At 48.5% G+C, this 20570-nt stretch overlaps 1 protein-coding gene across 4 annotated transcripts in view; it reads right to left on the bottom strand.

The window, feature by feature from the left end:
- The window catches only part of ENTR1 (endosome associated trafficking regulator 1), a 251098-nt gene that overhangs the window by 208454 nt on the left and 22074 nt on the right, over window positions 1-20570 (bottom strand). For all 4 annotated transcript variants that reach the window (XM_085613139.1, XM_085613120.1, XM_085613114.1 and 1 more), the window contains exon 2: window positions 13775-13890. Coding sequence is in view for 3 of the 4 variants with exons in the window: in XM_085613120.1 (XP_085469246.1) it covers window positions 13775-13890 (116 nt within the window). In the remaining variant the exon portion in view is untranslated. The remainder of the gene's footprint in view (window positions 1-13774; window positions 13891-20570) is intronic.

Below are 20570 nucleotides of genomic sequence, written 5' to 3'. Positions count from 1 at the left end.
TACCCAGAGGAACCCTTTTTTTGAGAAAGGGGTTCAGGGTTAGTAAACATCTGCCGGGTGACCACAGGCTAGTGAATCTTTGTGGTTGTGAAATTCTAAATTTTTGAAAAACATTTTCATGAAAATCTGATGATATCCCTAGGAAACATATTCTAGATTTAGCCTGGAATATAAAGAAATATTAAAGAAAATATGAAATGCATTAACAATTGTTAGAACAACTGTTAAACATTTTTCTGTAAAGGCTGAAACAGGAAAGGAGGGTTTATGGGTAAGAAAATTTACCCAGGTTGCAGCTATCTTGTTTTCTATATATACTCTTGCCCGGAGTGGAGCACCAGGGGGAAAGCTGGAGAAATTAGAGAAGGAGGTAGGTTTTCAAACGTTTCGAAACCAAAACTCTTTATGAACATCGGTTTGATGCAAAGAATCCAAACTTCATATAGAATGGATTCCAGCAATCATATTACTGAAGAACATGATCACAAATAAGCGTATTCTTGTACAGCTGATGTGTTGCACTCAGGCTTCTGGAGCCCATAAGCTTTCTCTAAGGCAGTTTAGTGGTCATAAGTTATATAACCTACAAATGCACTTTATTTCTGCATGGTAATATTTAGTATTGGCTGGAGGATCTTAATTTATATTGCCATAAGGCAACGTTTTATAGTATGTGTCTGTATGTCCTTGTGTGCCTTACATTAATTTCACTGGCTTAAATAAGAAATAGCTACTGTATTAGCATGCCTGATGCTTAACTGCTAGGTTTCACTAGGAATCTCAGTTGATGCACTGTCTGGCAAGAGAGCTTCAGCCTAATATGTCAAAAAGAGAACACAACAACTCTCAACTGGGATTCACTATAGAAAAGAATTGCGTACTGTCTATAGAAAGAAACCGTACAACGTGCATAATATGTTGATACACAGATCACAGGCTTCTTATTTACAACTTCCTACGAAGTGACTGAGAGATCAATAAGAGATCTACTCAGCGGAAACCAATGAATGCCTAAGAGCTGAGACTATCCACATGCGATCATTACGAGGACAGCAGATTATCCCCACATTGATCTACCCCATGGTTATACAGGGGCACAAAAGACTAGGACTGGCCTGTCCCATTTTAAGCAGCCACTTTGAGTGATGGGGATTTGTCTGAACCATGAACAGAAACCGTAACGTTTACAATCCCCCTTTCAAATGTACTTCTGCTCAAGTGTAGAATGGATTTACTTACTTATAGTGAATGTCTACTCTACTAAAAAACTGAGTTCTCCCTTTCCCAATCTGTTACCTGGCTGTGGCTCACAATGTCTTGGTTTGGGAATTTATTATGGTGTAGATAATTAAACTAGTCCAGTGAAGCACCCCATGTAAGAACTATGAAGTTAGAAACTGGTGCCAATACTGGACTGGTTTTTGTAATCATACTTGGCTTTGGAGACCCTGTTGGGGTGGGTGGCACAGCCTCGGTGAGGCCAGCTGAGTAGTGAAGACATGTTCAACTGTGAGCACCGTGTGGCTCCTTCAAACTAGCTGACTATCAAGCAAGAAGAGGTGGTGGCTTTTTGAGAACTAGGATTGCCAAGCTGAAAGTGTAGGAGGATGTTTTTAACCCTGAAGGGTGACTGCCAAGGATGGGGAAGCTAGTGCTGCCCCCTTGCCTAGAGAGGATGAAACCTGGTTATTGATGAAGAGTACAACACTGCTTACATGCATAACTGCCCTCCACAGTGACATGAAGGAGTAGGCAGGAGATGCTTAAGTGGCTCTTAAGGAGGCAGAAAAAGAAACTGGCAGGATCATCAAGGGTACTGGCTGTGGAACAGAGAATTAAAAAGGACCAGAAAGTAGAATGCAGTCCCTGGAAGACAAGATGAGAAGCCTGGATGTGCATCTGCAAGAAGCAAAATCATTCAAGGCTAAGGCAGAATGAGCCTCGGTGACCCTAAAAGGGGGAAACAAGGTTCAGACAATCTAAGGAGAAGCACCTGCACCAGGGTCCTAACGATCCCTGAAGAGGTTCCAAAGGGTCACTCCAGAACAAGCTCTGGAAAATCTTTAGTGAATGATTGGGTCACAACATGCTGAAAATGCGACCTCATAGGGAAGTCATTCAGAACCCACCCCCAATGAGATCTCACTTAAACAAGGCCCTGGTGTCATTGCATTAGCAGTGGTTATATCAATGGTTTTGAGAGACCCACTTATGAGGATAGTAATACAACAACAAAAAGTGAAATGGGGAGTCATGAAGGTGCTGCTAGTCTTAGATCTGAGCCTAGAGACTCTGACAAGAAAGAAAGCCCTTGCAGAAGTCAGCGGAGAAATGCTAGAGCGTTTTCTGCATCAGCTGAATTTCAGTTAAGTTGCTGGTAGAGAGGCATGGAAAGAAACATGCATTCTCTCAGGTGGACAGTGCTAGTCTCCTTAGTAGCTTTGATTCTCCTCATGACTGAGCACTGCTGTGGAGAGTGATATATGAGACCGCTGGAAGGGCACCACACAAGGAGGGGAGGTTTGAATGATCCAGATGGGAGAGTGTATATATTTGGTGGACAGTTTGTATGTTGGCTTATTTACCCATTTGCGCTCCCTTTCACTAGGCTCTCTGTAGGGAGCACCATGACACTTTATATGTATTCATATGTGCATGCCAATCACCTAAAAAGGTCGCCACGTTTGAGGTTTTCATGAACTGGATGGGACTCAGAATGATTATATGACAATAATTTGTGGATGCTGTTTGAATTTAAAACAGCAAATTGAAACATAAAATGCAGGGTGACCACTATTGCTTTCCTCTGGTATATTTGTATATAAAAGTAAGTGGTCCAAGGATCAAACTTGTAATGGTGGTGGTTAGACCTGCCAGCCCTTTGGCTGTCCCCTCATTTTTCTTCCTTTACCCTCTAATTTTTCTGTCCACTAGTTTTTTTGGTGTTGACTTAGAGGCTCTGCGTGCCCCATTATCACTAATTGATGGTGTGGCGCAAGGTGCTTCCCTAAAATGGGAGAGTGAGAGCTCCTCTACAAAATGGTGGCCTAAACTATCACCTCAGAGACTGGGCCATAGGCTGACATGAGGAGTTCCAGAACCTTCTGGGCCACTTTGGACAGTCAGGGCCCAGGCTATATATAGAGGTGAGGTGCGACGGCCATTTTGTGTGAAGTGAGGTAGTCAGGAGGAACACCCCACGTGAAGCCTTGTTGGAAAGGAGTTCAAGGGAAACAGCTGAGTGTCTACCTATAGTGCTTACCTTTGACCCCCTTGCGACGAAGATTCGCCAGGCCATTAGGAAGCATTGGTCGCTGTTATCTACTAGCGAGTACAAAATGCCTGCACCTCGTTTTGCTTTTAAGAGAGCTCAGAACCTTAAAGACAGACTTGTCCATACAAGGCCTCAATCAGAAGTGACAAATACATCCATTCCCCCTGGGCACTACCCATGTGGTGGTTGTTCTGTCTGTGAACTAACTGAGAAGACAACCAGTGTAAAGTTGCAGAATGGACGAACGTGGTATCTAAACAAGTTCAGTAATTGCAACTCATCTAATATCATTTACAGGCTAACTTGCCCATGTGGGCTTCACTACATTGGCCTCACTACAAGAAAAATTAAAGTGAGGATACAAGAGCATCTTAGCACCATTAAGAATGGCAAATTGACTACGAAGTTGGTTCAGCACTACAAGGAACATCAGCACAACTGCAAAGCTGTGAAATGGGTGGTGTTGGAAAAAGTGATGGGTAATGTGAATCAGATTGAGAATATACTTGCATTGAAAGAGGCTCGGTGGATTTATTCTGAAAAGGTTGATCAGATTGGCCTTAATGATCAGATCGAGTGGAATAAGATCTCCAGACAATGAGAGCGGTCAAAAGACAATGTTTGGGGCACACATATATTAAATGAATCTAGTGCTTCGTTCCTCATTAACATGCTCCTGTTTGGCATGACAAATTTGAGTGATTGCCTTAATCATGTATGGAACAACTGTGCTATGCGTCTGCTATTTGTACTTGCTCATTTGTTTATGAATATTTTAAAATATCAAATATCCACCTTTGAATAAAATTATGATTACAGCAACCCAGTGCTAGTCATTACAAACGCTAAATATATGCCAGCGCAGTTCATATATTAGCGCGCCTGGCATTTACTCAGCTAAACCGGGCCACTATAAGATGGCCGCCTTGTAGGTCTCTGAGTAAAGCGCCCCTGCAGTGACCCGGAAGAGTAGTTCCGATCCGGAAGTGCTCGAGACGCGTTGCCGGCTTAAATCTCGGCCACGTACTCCGCCTGGCTGATCCTGGAATGAGTTACGGCGCGACCTCGGAAACCTTACGGTGAGACCGGTCGAGCCCGGAATAGCATTTATTTTACCATTGGTAAACAGCGAGACGTATAAAACCCGAGGTTGTAACCTTATCCATTTTTAAACAGGGTGATAGAGAAACACCACGAAGGGTTAGCAGACAGTACTTTGGAGAATTAGGTTGGTTTTTCATAAAACTGATGTACGTTGGATGCCTATAGACCGTGTGAATCATATTGGCACTCGTGGACATTGCCTGTACCCAATTTGAATATGATGGTGGGTTTCTGATAGGATAGAAGTGAAGACACTATCCCCTCGTTGCTGACTATCCCCTCTTTGCAGATTATGAGTGCTAAGAGTTAGCTTGCAACCTTATCCATTTTTAAACAGGGTGATAGAGAAATACCACGAAGGGTTAGCAGACAGTACTTTGGAGAATTAGGGTGGTTTTTCATAAAACTGATGTACGTTGGATGCCTATAGACCGTGTGATTCATATTAGCACTCGTGGACATTGCCTGTACCCAATTTGAATATGATGGTGGGTTTGTGATAGGATAGAAGTGGAGACACTACCCCCTCTTTGCTGACTATCCCCTCTTTGCGGATTATGAGTGCTAAGAGTTAGCTTTTATTAGGGTCAAGGTGTGGGGACTTCCTAAATTGTTTGTTCCTCATATTTGTCTCAACAGATGAAGGTTTAAGCAACACATAAACAACGGATGTGCTTTGTACTAGAACTATGAGAGCAACCGACAGTGCTCCTTCAAACATTAACAACGTGAGAGCTGGTATATGGGCCCTTGGCTCTCACTAGGTAATTTACATCGACACTCCATATACTGTCCTTTTTGTAAGGGTACCTGTCTCTAGGTTTTTATGTGGGGTGTAATTGGTTCCTTCATGTACTCGTCAACCTTACATGTGTTTTTATGTTCTCTGCATATGTGCAGTGACTTTTGTTTTTAAATAGATTAAATCCAGGGAAGCGATTGCAGTTCCGTGACGCCCTGATGAATTTGCCGCAAAGATAAGTAGGCAATGAAACATGTTGGCCATTCATAAATGTGGTTACATAACATGACCATGTTTTTAACCTTGGGATGACTCACAGAGCGGAATAAAATAGTTGGAATTATACACGTGGGTCATACCTAATCTTATCTGCAAGACCACACGGGTCTTCCCCTTCTTTTTCTCTTTTTGTTGGTTTTGGGCTGCCTAAATAAACCTCCCCGGGTTTTTTCACACATTATTTTTTCACATCATTATTTTCATGAGAAAGACATCGATGATGAGAAACTCGTGAGCACACTGGCGAGAAACAGCCAGCAGCTCCTCTGGTGTTGCGCACGTGAGATGCTTTCTCATTCTCTACACTTTTTCTTGTTTATGTTCTGGGTGGAATAATTTTCACATGTTTGGTTGCTTTTCTTAATATTTGTATTTGGTAAATATTAAATGTTGTGGCACAAGGGATGTTACTGATGGTTCATGACAAGAACTACTGTTGAGGGTATAACAGATGTTTATATTACCCTTTCAATAATCCCGTTCAATTGGAAGAAGTGCTTTGATATCACCAGGTCTTGTATTGTGTATCATTGATTGAGTGGAGGGTGGCCTGGTTGATTTTCCCTCTCAAACTCCCTTTTTTGAGTATATACATTCATGTGTGCTGACAACAACAATCAGAGTGGCACATACTGCAGTGGTGGCTGGGTCCCTGTCAGGCGCTAGATAGACTCCAGGGCCTCAAAGCAACAGCTTTCATCTCCTTACAGGATGTCACCCACAGTTAGCATGCAATCGACCACTACTTATTACTATGTTACCAAAAAAGTGAAAAGAGAGAAAACCAATATTCAGGAAAAAGCCAAGTTTTTAGCTTTTTTCTCAAACTGAGATAATCGTGTGTGCAGCGAAGGTCCAAGGGTAGCAAATTCCAGTGAAACGCTGATAAGTGTGTGAAAGAGCGACTTTTCTGATCAGAGACGTCTTGGCCAAAGCTAAATTGATGGATCTTGGATTTCTAGAGGAGTGTAGAAATCCAGTTTAGCATGTAGAAATCCAGTGAGCAATGTGTTTGTGTGAGGGCAGTGGTGGGACCTATCTGCATGGGTGCTACACCAGGGATGTGCCTGTGGAACTGCATGAGGAACACTGTTCCAATGTGACTGCTTATCGGGTGGTATGTCTTGCAGTGCGCATGTATAAGGACAGGGTGAGTGTTGTACTCATATGAGTAAATGGCTAGTGCTGTGCTCATGTGAGCAGTTGGCATTTGTGAGTACAGTAGAAGCAGCATCTGAGTGCAGGGAAAGTGGTCAGCCTGTATGAATACTGGCTGAGTGGTGTGTAAGTGTAAGGTTAGCAATATGCTTTGGTAGTTCAGGGGTGTGCCCAGCGAATGGTGTGCTTTTTTGAATAGAGAATAAGAGAGGTGTGCCCCTGTGAGTGCAGAGTTGAATCTATATGCGTGCAAATTGAGGGGTGTGACCATGTGAATGCAGATTAAGCAATGTAGTCGATTGAGTGACTAGGGTACGAGAATTGTGCTTGTTTAAGTGCAGAGAAAGCATCATCGATGTGCGAGTAAAGAGTAAGTATTGTGCTTGTATGAGGGCTGGATAAGTTGAGCACCTGTGCACGTACAGCAGGAGGGGTGTGTTTGCATGAGTGCAGGATGAGAGGTGTACTTGTGTGATTGCAGGATGAGTGGGTTGCCTGTGGGATTTTGAGGGCGAGCAGTGCAGGGTAGTGGTGAGCTCCTGTGATTACAGAGTGAACACCACATCTGCGTAAATGCAGGACGAGAAGTATACCCACGTGAATGCAGGAAAAGGGGCATGCCTTTTTGAGTGAGGAGTGATTACATGAAGGCCAGACCGATTGGCATTGCTAATTTTTGTTCTGTTCTACTGTGATGCCATCAAGCTGCGATGGATATGGCATGGATGCTGCAACAGGATGGAACAAGGTTCCCAATAATTTGGTGTAGATTGTAGTCACCTTTATAAAATAATTTGAAAAAAAGAAGAAAAATAACACACCACACGAAATCAATCAGGATGATGCGAGGAGGGCGGCCGGCCGAGAGACAGGTACCCGGGGGGCTCGGAGGGGGGGGCATTGAGCGCTGGGGTGCTGGCTGGCGGGGGCCCGCCTCTTTCTCCCTACGCCGTTGCGGACCGGAGGACGACCGGGCGCACGGCTCTGGCCCTGCGCTCCGGCCGCGGCCTCGCTCGTTATCTCCTCCCTGGGGCCCCGGGCTAATCCGGTCGGGGAGCCTGGGAGGGGTGGCGGGACGGCCTGCTGACGGTGGGGGGTGGGGGGGGGGGAGGTTGGGGCCCTGCGCTGGGCCCGACGCCCGGGTTGTCTCTGCCTCGTTACTTGGGCCCCCTCGGGTTTTGCCATGTGCTCTGCGGCTGGTTGGTGCGTTCCTCCCTTGCCCCTCCCGGCGGCGCCGAGTCGTGGCTGCTGAACACATCGCGATGGCGCACTTGATGTTCCTTTGGGGCCCTGCTGACTACACGGAGTCGTGGCTCTTGCCTGCTGCACAGTGAGGTCGTGCACAGTGAGGTCGTGATCTGTCCGGTGCCCGGTGGGCCCACCATCATCAGTGCTCCAGGCCAGATTGGCTAAGGATTAGCCGGACGCTCCATCGCACCATCGCCTCCCTTGCTCTCCACACGTCTGGCGGTTGTGAGAATGGGTCGCAAGGACCCTAAACAGAAAACGCTGCAGTTCGAGAAACTGTCTGAGCAGCCCGCGGACAACCCCCCTGACATGCCGGACCCGGCTGGTGGGGCGACCGGCGGCTCGACGACCCAGGCTCCGGCCCCGGACTGGCTACAGGAGATGCGTGCTGGCTTCAGGGCCCTGGATGGTCGCTTTGACGCCCTCAATAAGACGCTGGAAACTATGGGGGCCAAAATCCAGGCCCATGACAAGCGTTTGGGAGAGGCGGAGGCCCGGATCTCGGCAGTGGAGGATAAATCGGTGCAGGAGATCAAAAGGGTGGACAGATTGGAGCGCATACTGAAGGAAGTGGCCAGCAAAAACGAAGATTTGGAATCGCGCAGTCGGCGCAATAATGTACGGATTATTGGGGTTCCGGAGTCCACGGCCACGGGCCGGCTGGATGTTTTTGTGGAACAACTGTTGGCTGATATCTTTGGGAGAGACTCCTTCACTCCTGGCTTCGTGGTGGAGCGTGCCCACCGCTCCCTGGGGCCGAGACCTAACCCGGGGCTCCCGCCTCGCCCCCTGATTGCCCGCATTATGAACTTCCGAGACCGTGACACGGCCTTGCGGCTTGCCAGAGAGAAGGGCGAGATTACTTGGCAAGGTTCAAGACTTTCATTCTACCCAGACTTCACCGCCATGGTCCAGGAGGCCAGGCGTAAGTATGCGGGGGTGAAGGCGGCGCTCCGGAACCTGGGCCTTAAATATGGCATGCTCTATCCGGCCCGGCTCCGGGTCGAGGTTGATGGCCGAGCTCGGCTATTTGACAATCCCGCTGCGGTGCAGGAGTTTTGCCGTACCTACAAGCCGCGCGGGGGCCCGCCGGGGGGAGATGAGGGTGGACGGTCTCCCCCTGGTAGTGGGTCTGCGGGCAGCCAGGACCTGTTCTTATCCTCAGGTGTCGGCTGAGACTGCGCCCGTTACTGAACTTTGCACTGTTTTGACTTTGGTTATTTGAGGACATATTAACATTTGGAGTATATTTGTGCTGCAGCGCTGGGTTGATTGCGGATCGTTGTCACCCCCCTTTGGTTGAAACCGCTGGGATCGTTTTCTGTTGCGATGCTCTACTTTTTGCTGTTTGGTTACACTAGGTATTCCTGCCTAGAGCTATGTTCTTCTTTTTTTCCAGAATTGGGATTGCCTCACGTTTGCGTGGTTTGGCTGGGTGGGGGGAGGGGGGTTGGGGTAAGCAATTTTGATTCTTCTACTACGGCTATGTGTGAACTAACTTTATTGATACACAGTGACATTCCGATTTTGCTGCTCCCATCACTTGCTGACTGGCATCAATGGCCCACATAGGTTTGAATGAAGCTCCTCTCAATCTATCGTTAATGACTTGGAATGTCCGGGGCCTGAACAACCGGAGTAAATGCAAACAAGTACTGCATTACTTAAATCGGCATCAGGTGGACATTGCTTTTCTCCAAGAGACTCATCTGCATGGCCCCATGCCCTCCCGCTTTGCGGCTTCCTGGGGCGCTCACCGATACTTCGCTAATTACAGTAATTACGCCAGAGGCACTGCGGTGCTGATCCATAGGAGAGTCCCGTTTCAGTGTCAGACGTTTCTGGGGGACAGGGAGGGGCACTACTGTATTGTACAGGGGGTCTTGATGGGCCATGTTGTTACTCTTGTCTGTGTGTATGCCCCCAACACTGATTCCCCGGATTTTTTCAATGCGCTTGCGGCCCAGCTGGTAACCCTAGCGCCGGCTGGCGTTTTGCTGGGCGGCGACCTAAACATGTTGCTGGATGTGGGGCTGGATAGCACCTCTGGGGCCACAGACTCTAAACCTAGGGCTAGGCGCGCATTCCAGGACCTTTGCCGTCGATTCTCGTTGACGGATATATGGCGCAGGCGACACCCAAACACTACTGACTACACACACTTTTCAGGGCAGCACAACACTTGGACCAGAATTGACTACTGGCTCCTCTCCCCGGGCCTGTCCCCTTGGTTCCGCGCGTTGAGGACGTTCCCGAGAACGTACTCGGACCACTCTCCAGTCCTGCTTGGCTTAGACGTTCCTCGACCTGAGGGGTTTGAGCGGCAGTGGCGCTTCCCTGGGAGGGCGCTGCTGGATGACCTTTTTGTGCACGAGGTTTCCGAGGCGATAGAGGACTACTTCACCATAAATACTGGCTCGGTGGACTCGTGGGCAGTGCTCTGGGATGGGTTCAAGGCATACATCAGAGGGGTCTGCATTGCTAAGCACGCGGGGGTCCTGAAAGTATTGCGCGCCACAATAACACAACTGGAGACACAGCTTGACGCGCTAGACACTGAGGCGCAGCAGGCACCCGCGGACGAGGTATTTACCAGGCGCTTACGACTGTTATCTGACTTCCGGGAGGCCGCGGACAGGGAGATCCTGTATCTGGGGAAATACCAGGTTGCGCGTAGGTATGGAGAGGGGGACAGACCAGGGCGCACGCTAGCGCAGGCCTTGCGACCACCATACAGCAAGTCCCTGATCGCCGAGGTGCGGGGCACGGACGGGGAGCTCCGCACAACGCCCGCTGAGATCCGGGACGAGTTCCTGGCCTACTACACAGATCTATACACCACCAAGTTGGGTGACTCCGCGGCCGCGCGTACGGCCTACTTATCGGAAATCGCTCGTGTTCCTGGATAGGGGCATGCAGGAGTTCATGGCGGAACCTATAACGGTGGCGGAGGTGCGGGGGGCGATCAAAGTGCTCCGGGGCTCTTCTGCCCCGGGCCTTGATGGCTTCTCCGCTGACTTCTATAAGGCCTTTTCGGATCTGCTGGCGCCCAAGCTAATAGAGGTGTATGCGGAGGCCTTGGAGCGCGGCTCCCTCCCGTCAACCCTTAGTGAGGCGGTCATTGTGCTGCTCCCGAAGCCGAATAAGGACCCGACATTGTGTGGGTCATACAGGCCCCTCTCCCTCTTAAACACTGACTATAAGATCTTGGCCAAAATAGTGGCCAACAGGCTTTCCCAGCTGATGGAATTCATTATATCGCCCGCACAGTCCGGCTTTGTCCCCCGCCGCTCGACGTCGCTGAATTTGCGTACGCTCTTCACGGTACTGCACAGAATTAACCCGACCACTCCGGCTGCAGCGATCCTCCTAGACACCGAAAAAGCGTTCGATTCTTTGGAGTGGCCTTTCTTTCTTTCCGTCATGGAGCGCATGGGCATGCCCACGAACTTCCTGGCGACCGTCAGACTCCTTTATAGTCGCCCTACGGCCCGTTTGCGTCTCAACGGCACGCTATCTCGCCCATTCTCACTCACGCGCGGTACGCGGCAGGGTTGCCCGCTTTCACCGCTCTTGTTCATTTTGGCTATGGACCCCCTGATTCGGCATTTCCAAGAGCGGCACCTCCACAGGGGTCTCCAGTTCCGGACGGGCCCATTGCTGGCCTCTCTTTATGCCGATGACACAATTCTGTATGTCAGGGAGCCGCAGGCCAACCTGGCCCCCTTGATACAGGAGATCCTTCGTTTCGGTAGCCATTCGGGCCTGGGCATAAACTGGCATAAGTCCATCATCTTCCCACTGACTATCGGCACCTCCCCCTGGCAATGTGAGTTCCCTCTTGAGTGGTGCTCAGACTCGGTGCGGTATTTGGGCATACAAATACATTTGAACACGGACGAAATCATCCGCCTCAACTATGGCCGCGCGATTGCGCGGCTGGAGACTCAGGTGGATGGGTGGTTGCGGCTCCCGCTCTCTATGTCCGCCAGGATAGCTATTCTTAAAATGATAGTGCTCCCCAAATTCTTGTACCTTTTCAATAACATCCCTATCCCTCTGACCCGGGCCTTCTTCTCCACACTGCGGTCCCTCATGATTAGACTGGTCTGGGGCGGGAAACACCCCCGGATCCGCTGGGCGACCCTCATACTCCCACAGGATCGTGGCGGCCTTGGAGTGCCGGATTTATATTTATACTATCTAGTCGCTCAGTGTGCACATGCCTATGCCTGGTATCACCCTGATGCTCGGATCCCATTCCTTCGCCCAGAGGCGGACTTTGTCCTCCCGGGTCGCCTGTCTACGGTGTTGCCCAGAGGTGTCCCCAGGGACCCAAAGGACATTCAAACTGTGTCTACCACCAGCTGGGCATGGAGCAGGCTCTCGCGCTATTTGGCTCAGCCTCTGCTGTATTCGTCTTCCCTCCCGATACCCAACCCTGGGCTGTTACCTGGCACGGATGAAGCACTAGTGCGACGAACGTTGACGAAATTTGACCTCACCAGGATCGGGGACTTGTTCCCGGGTGGGCACATTTTCACGGCGTCAGAGGACGCGCGATTCAGTGAAGCTACATTCATGGACCGGTTCGTTCTTCGCCGGCTCTATTGCGCCGCCAGGGCGGAGATTCAGGGATTCCCCCTCGAGCCGGCCCCCCTTGAACCTCTCACCATCCTGATTGACGCCGATACGGGGGCACATATTGTTTCCAAGCTGTACAGGGCGTGCGCGGCGCGGGTCCCCTGTGCGGATGATCGTGCGCGGGAGGAGTGGGGGACAGACCTTGGTAGGCCTATCACGGACGAACAATGGACGGCATGTTGCAAGGTCACCGACACAGTGTCATTGAATAGTCGTCACAAACTCCTACATTATAAATTCCTACGCCGTTGGTATATGACCCCGGTTAGACTCCACGCCATTGATCCCGCGCGGCCGCACGCCTGCTGGAAATGCGCTGCACCACATGCCGATTTTGCACACATGGCCTGGACGTGTCCGAGACTGCAGACATTTTGGGCTCAGGTTCACAAGATCCTAGAAGAGATGCTAGGGCTTACACTCATTCCCACTCCTGAGGTCGCACTGTTGGGTTATACGGTCAATTTCCCAAAGAATGTCCGTAAATTGGCCTCTCTGGGGCTTCTTCTGGCCAAACGGGAGATAGCAAAGCACTGGGGGAGGAAGACAGCTCCCACGTCCAAGACATGGCTTATAGCCATGGCTTTCTGCAGCACGAATAGCGAGATCTACTCTAGTCTCCTCCCAACTATAGCGCGTCCTAGGGACATCTGGGGCCCTTATAAAACATACATTGCAGGCTTGCCTGGCTCGACCCCGCCATCCCCGAATCCCGGAATAGCTCCCACTGGAGTGGGGTAGGTCGTACCAGCCCACTATTACGCAGATGTAGGGGTCCTGCTGGGGTGTAGACGCAGGGATATTAAGCTCCTGGGATCAGGTACTGTACACCGCGTGGCGTGTTCCCATGTTAGAAATGAGGGCAGGGGAGGGGGACGTCTTTAGTACCCTGGAGACAGCTCACGGGTCAGGAATCCCCCTGGTTCAGGTTCGGGCAAGTGTTGATGATGGATTGGTAGATGGGGTCTTGTTGTCGGTTGCACTCATGATGTGGTATTGTTTACCTAAGGACCGGAAATGTCACAATGCTATTACTGATTTGTTATTTGTGGATCGCACAGCCGCAAACTCTGTATTATTTGATTTGTCTCATTTCAATAAAAACTTTAATAAAAAAAAAATAAAAAAAATCAATCAGGATGTATAAAGCGCTGCAAATTACCCGCGAGGGTCTCAAGGTACTGGAGTTGCTAGCTGCTAGGTGGTGATCAGTTCATTCTAACAGTAAGGTCTTGAGTCTTTCCCTAAATTTCCGGAGCAAAGAGGCTCACATCTATTTTTCTGAAGAAAAATGTTAAACCTATAAATAAAAACACCTTTCTTACCTGCTTAAAAGATAGTTTTTTCTTGTTTTCATCCATTGATTTCAAGAGTTTATTGCTTTTCACAAAGTGCTTGAAGGAAAATGGATTTGCTTCATCTTGGTCTAGGACCGTTTTATCTAGAAAAAAAACAGAACCACATGATGATATTCGCCTCCATTCTTGTCTTCCATTCCCCGACATAATATATATTGTTTTCAGGAAAATACATCAAATCAGTAAAAAAGGCACAGCCATGCTATTTGCTTGGTTTGGAATGCATGTATGAGATAGACCGAGAGGTACTTGAAAAAAAGTCTTGGGGTCTCTCTCAGGTATGATCTGAAATAAGAGCACCAGCTGTCAATAGCCGGAACAAAAACACATTGTAAAAAATACAAATGTTTCCCTTTTTTGGAAAAAAACATGAATGCGCATATTGCACGTGTTCGAAAAGAGAATGCCTGGTGTCCAGCAGACCACCAAACTGCAGCAGTCTTTTACTTATAAGATGCATCATTGAAAATAAATAAAACATTCTAAAAATGTTAATAGCAAACAGTAACACCACAAGGTTGTTGCTTTGGGAAGACAAGTTTTTAGGAGATGAAGACTTACCGCTGCCTCAACACTAGGAGGACAAGGACAGTTTAGATTAAGAACCCACAGAACCATCAGCCTATAGTTCTGCAGTACCAGACATTGCTACCACCTGTAGAGTGCGAACCAAGAGCATCCCAGTGAGTGGAAAGGTCTGCACAGGTGATAGAGGAGGGTGGGTAAACAAGCACTGGCAAAGGTATTATGTTCCACTTTGTGACCCAATTCCTCTGCCAAAGCTTTTTGGCGATGTTGTATGGCTTTGGTCGAAAGCAAAATGGTTTTGTAGAAGAAAATTTAAAAAGTGTCATGATGCTACTGCTGCGGTGTCATTCCGTATGTAAATGCATGAGGGATGGCATTTGTGTTTGCAGGCGTCACCAAACATGCACGTGCCTAACAATTGGAGTGGGCAGTTTAAAAAAAAAAAAAAATGTACTGATCCAAGATGGAGACCCCCACTTAGAGCAGTAAATAAAGAATTATTTTTACCATGGAAGCAGGTAGGCGCGCCAAACAGCAGGTAGGCTCTCCAAACTATATCTTATATACACATACACACACATATATATATATATATATATATATATATATATATATCTCATACACACACACACACACACACACACACACACACACACATACATATACAAACACACACTCGCATTATATATATATATATACACACACACACACACACACACACACTTCTATCTCTACATCTCTATATCCAGCTCTCTCTCTATATGTATCTTCAACACGCCTGTCCACACACAGAACAAGCACCAGGATGCTCAGGATCACTTAAGGAGCGGTTTTATTTGCTGCACAGGTAACGCTTTCGATCACCTTTTTTTCACTTAAGAAGCGGTTTTATTTGTTGCACAGGTAACTCGTTTCGATCGCAGCCGCGATCTTCGTCAAACCGTCAACACGTTGTTGCATTTTTTTGCAACTTTGTTACTGCCTCAGGCTCTTAAAGCGCCGGTGCGGAGCTTCTGGCTTCTTTCCTGGCTAACAGAGAACAGTCAGTAAAGATGGGGAATTTCTATTCACCAACGTTTGTGCTGCCTTGCGGAGTTCCCCAGGGATCCTCGCTGAGTCCGACACTTTTTAACATCTATGTGTCGGACTTGGCGAGGGTCATTAAAATCCACGGAATGGGAGTGACTTCGTACGCCGACGATACCCAGTTGGTGTTGGCAGTGCATAAAAACGGGACCGAAGTGGCAGCCAACTTTCAGACGGGCATGAGAGCCATCAGTCATTGGATGGACAGTAATTGTCTAAAGCTGAACACCGATAAGACCGAGGTAATGGTGTTTGGAGACCTAAAACCATCTTGGTCTCCGATCTGGTGGCCACCGGAAATGGGCAACCCACCCATCCCAGTCTCAAAGGTCAGAAACCTAGGAGTGTTGTTTGACAACAAACTAAGTTTCACTAATCATGCCAATGCAGTAGTCTCCTCTTCCTTTTTTACGCTACGGAAAGTGAAAAGGTTACTACCTTACCTTCCCCTGTCTGCAGGGAAAACCCTGATGTCCTCCTTGGTGCTATCCAAGGTGGACTACTGTAATGGGCTTCTGCTGAATGCTCAGGAGCAGGTCCTCAAAAAGTTACAAATGGTGCAGAACGCCGCTGCACGAATCTTGACCAAAACTCCCAAGTTCGCGCCTATTTCATCCGTCGTCTACCAACTGCACTGGCTCCCAGTAAAACAAGCATTTACAATGCAACGGTCTCGGCATTGTTAAAGTTAGAGCTATTGGCATTGCTCATGACAATGCAGTTTCTTTAAATGTTTTAAAAACAAAAACATAAACAAAAATAATGTCATGAGCAATGCCAATAGCTCTAACTTTACCAATGCCGAGACCATTGCATTGTAAATGCTTGTTACTCCCTGTGAGCTCAGTGCCCATCCCTTCTTACCTACTGAGGCAGAACAGCCCACAGCATCACCACTCGTTCACTCGGGGCACCTAGCCATCCCTTTCGACCGACGTCACCAGCCTCTCATCTCTTGATACACACTGCCCCGCCTGCGAGGGGAGATGTTCAATTTTAAAAGAGAAATGTTCCTCCTCCGGGGAAACATGAAGTAGTAGTTTCGGACAGTGGCTCTGTCTTTCTCTAATGCGCTCTCCTCCACGCAGGCGTAATATGTCAGAGTTTCCTTCCGCACTGTAATCGGGGTCAGTGTCATGGTGTGCTGCAGCGTAACGCCTGCGTAATACGGGCCCTGCTGCATGCTTCCCAAGTGCGTGGAATTGCACTAGTGCTCGGATCCATGTGCCTCCCGTATTACTTGTAAAATAGGAGGTGGGTAGAGTAACGGAGAGAAGGAAGAGGGCGGACGTCACTACATCAGAATGTTCATGAGGGAGTTGAGATGAGTGGGGGGGGGGGGGTGTATTCTGCTCAATACGATTAGAGGGGTGCGAGTCTCATATTTTCCCGGCACTCACAAAGGAACCCCCAATTAGAAAACGTGATACAAGTGTGGGACGAGGATGGTATAAGAGGCATTGGAAGCATAGGGGGTTGTGGGGAGAGGGGGTCAGAGGCATCAGGGGGAGAAAACATTAAATAACCAACAATTTGGAAGACTTTATAGTACATCTAAGCACTAAGGTATCTGCGAAAATATTACCATGGTTTAAACATCAGGTTTGAGTAGCATTAGAGTCCCATCAGCAAGATATTGCCACACGGGTGCCACCTAGAAGGCAGAGGCCGGCTAGCGCCAGTCAGGTGATGGTATCCCTGTCTTTGCCAGTGGCCAACCAAACCTCGACCCAGAAGCCATGTTATGCACAAACACCAGCTGACAAAGGGGGAATCCCAGAAATGTCCTCAGAGATACAACTGGCATGCAGGAGAGGTTTCCCCTTTTGCTGGGAGTGGGGGAGGTACTTGTGCCCCCAGAGAAGGTAACCCTTGGGGTTGACATGGTGCCTTGTAGCCCTCATGGCCTGGTGAAGCGCAATAAATCCCTTGAGACTGCCCCAGGATGTCTCTGCTGCACTGCCTGTAGGCCCAGAATTCTCCACAGCTGGGGAGTCTCCACCAGGTGCTGTTTCCACAAAACAGCCATTCAGAGATGTCATTAGTTGAGAACAATTACCACCAGTGGATGTGGGAATGGCAGGCAGCAGAAGGGTCCTGACTAGCATGGAAGCAATGCCTCTGCCCAGACCTGAACAAGGCCTTTGACATCTTCATCACTTTCCGGTGACAAGCTTCAGTAGCAGTGAGATAGCTCAGGAGGTTAAGTGTTTGCAGCAGAGTTCAGCTGATCAGAGGTTTTATGCCAGTAAGATGGCATGCTGGGTTAAAGAACCTGTTTTACAAACATGTGTTTGTGAGAAGGCAGTGCACCTTTTGAGAGAGTGTGTGTGTGTGTTTGCATACGTGCATGCATGGGTGTGTGTGAATAATCACTTCCAAGGTTTAGTGGGACTAGAGTCACTCCCGTCATTAATTTTTTCATCTACAAATCATTGTTTTCAGCTGGACTACAACCCCCAGAATGCATAGTGTGGTCACACAAAAGTACAGGACGGGAAACTGTGTCCATAATGACACAGGATGTGTTTCAGTCTCTCCAGTGCCAAGGGCGAGTGGAGACACATACTGTGGTGGTGGAGAAGTAGAAGAAGGACACGTGTCCGTAGACGAGAAGTAGAGGGAATGTAAAAAGAGCGAGTGAGGTACGGAGGAGAGCTGCCCCCCCTGCGATACAAGAAGAGGGGCATGTGTAGGTGAGAGAGGCGTTGGAAGCCAGAGGACATCGGCACTCGTAAAAGCAATACAGTGACGAAAAGACTGCATATGGAAGACACCGAGCGACTGAAGTAGTGAATGGCCATGTGGAGAGAAGCGGGGAGAAGGAATGAACACGTGGGGCAGAAGCAGAGGTTAGAAAGGGAATCGAAGTGGAGCGGGGGAGGAATAGCTGTGCTTGTGGGAGAGACGTCGAGTTTAGAAGGTAATGTAGCTGGGGAGAGGACTGCGCGTGCAGGAAAGTATATGGGAGACAAGGGATGCGCACCTGGGAGAGTAGAAGAGCGAAGAGGAGGCATGTGCGGAGAGGAGAGCCCGTGAAAGTGCATGCGTGAGAGAAGACGTGTGGAGAGGAAGCGAATTAGAGCGGAAGGGGAAAAAAATGCGACGAGAGGAAGGGAGTGCGCACCGAAGCGGAGAGCGGAGGGCCCCGGAGAAGGGGCGAGGAGGGACAGGGAGATTGAGAGGGAGGGAGTTTTGCATTTACGGCTTACATAAAAGGCCCAATTATTCGCCCATCTTTGCGTCACTCGCTGCTCCGCCGCCGCGCGCTGGCACACACGCGGCTGGCAGGCACCAATTAATCTGTCCCTGCCAGCCCACGACGCGCGCCAGGGGCTCCAAGACACACCCGCCTCCCCTTCAAATGTATTATTATTTTCCCTCCCTTGAAATAAAGGAAAATGTCAGCTGCGCCCCCCTTATAGAGTGGTCTCAGGTCTGCACCCCCTTGCTGCCAGGCTCGCCGGGCCCTCCAGATCTGCGACCCCGATCGTGGCGCGAGCTGATGGAGTATTCATGCGTGGAGCGGCGCCTCGTGCCAATTAAGATTCCTTTATCCTCCCATTCTTTTTATTTCCGAATGTAATGAACGGCCTGCACTCTACATCTCTCTAGAAACCGTCAACATAATTAATCTTCTGTTCACAGCTCCAGTAACAAGTCCTAAACAAGGAGATCAGGTGAGGGAGCAACGCCGGGACACCACGGCCTTTCTCCGAGGCAGAGAAGAACTGCCTCGGAGAAACGCAGCCTCGGTTTCGGATTCGGGGGCGTGTTTCTTTTTCTCTCCTCTTGCCATTGGCTGGAGGAGAGAAAAACACGCCCTGCGAAAAGCAACGAAAAAACACGCCCCCCGATCCGAAAAGGACGGGGCTTCAACGGAGTGACTGGACCTCTTCTCCAGTGGCTGGCCAGCATTTAAGAGGCCAGCCAATGGAGAACAGGAGAGAAGAGGGGCGGGTGCAAGCCCCTCTTCTCAAAGTCACTCAAAGTCATTAAATCTCTGAGCGAGACTGCGCAAGCGCAGCTTTCGCAGCCGAGACCTAAAAAAGAACAAAATTCAAGGCTTTGTGTATTATATACAAGGCACTGAATAGCCAAGGACCCGACTTTTTTAGGGAATCACTGCAGCTGTATGTTCCCAAGAGAGCGTTAAGATCTGCCTCATCTGCATCCCTATGCATTCAACGAGTGAGAACAGTCACTTGGGGAGACAGACGTTTCTTGGTAGCTGCCTCGAGGCTCTGGAACTCCTTGCCCCATCACATAAAAAACAGCTCTTCACTGCTGCTCTTCAGAAAGCAAGTGAAGACTTGGTTATTCACTCAATAATGCACAGGAAGTGCCTCTCTGTCTGCCCAGCGCCGAGACACCATTCGTGGTATTTGTTCGCGCTCTAAAAGTTTAGTAAATAAATAAAATAAATAAATAAATACATCATGTGTGTTCAAAAGTGACAGTGCTTTATCGAGACATTATGCACACTCTGCAATTGTGGCTTGTGGCATACTTCACAACAGTCCAGGCTGTCACATGATTAAATATAACAGCCAACACACAGATACAGTACAAATGAATAAAGTGACAAGTGCCATTGTACATAAAAGGGATAATTAAAACCATATATGTCCTACTACACAACTCAATGCATATGGATATACAAGTCTATCCACATAAAACCAATTATGCATAAAACCATCACATTCTCTTATATATATATATATATATATATATTCACAGAAAAACACACAGGTTTCAGGAATGTTATAGTTAGGAATTAGCATTTAAAAAAACCTTATAAATTCACTGAAAAAAACAAAGGTTACAGAGACGTTATAGTTAGGCTGACATTTCACTCGTACAAAACCAGAGAAATTCAGCCCTTATAGTTATCTGAGCTAACTATAATTCGCGCCCCTGCAATGCACTGCTGATTACGTCACATATGACATCACTCATGACATGTTCAGTGACATCACTCATGATGACCCCCCCCCCCCCGCATTACAATACAATAGCCCCTGGGTTGTGGAAGTCCCAGGGGCTGCGTAGGGGAACTGGAACCCACCCCCCACACATTCTGTTATATATTTAGCCCAGGGAGGTGGCCGCCCCCGCATTAATTCAATTGCCCCCGTGACCTGGCCCA

This window comes from Triturus cristatus, chromosome 1_2 (assembly GCF_964204655.1).
Source record: "Triturus cristatus chromosome 1_2, aTriCri1.1, whole genome shotgun sequence".
NCBI lineage: Eukaryota > Metazoa > Chordata > Amphibia > Caudata > Salamandridae > Triturus > Triturus cristatus.
This window is presented reverse-complemented; position numbering and strand designations above follow the sequence as displayed.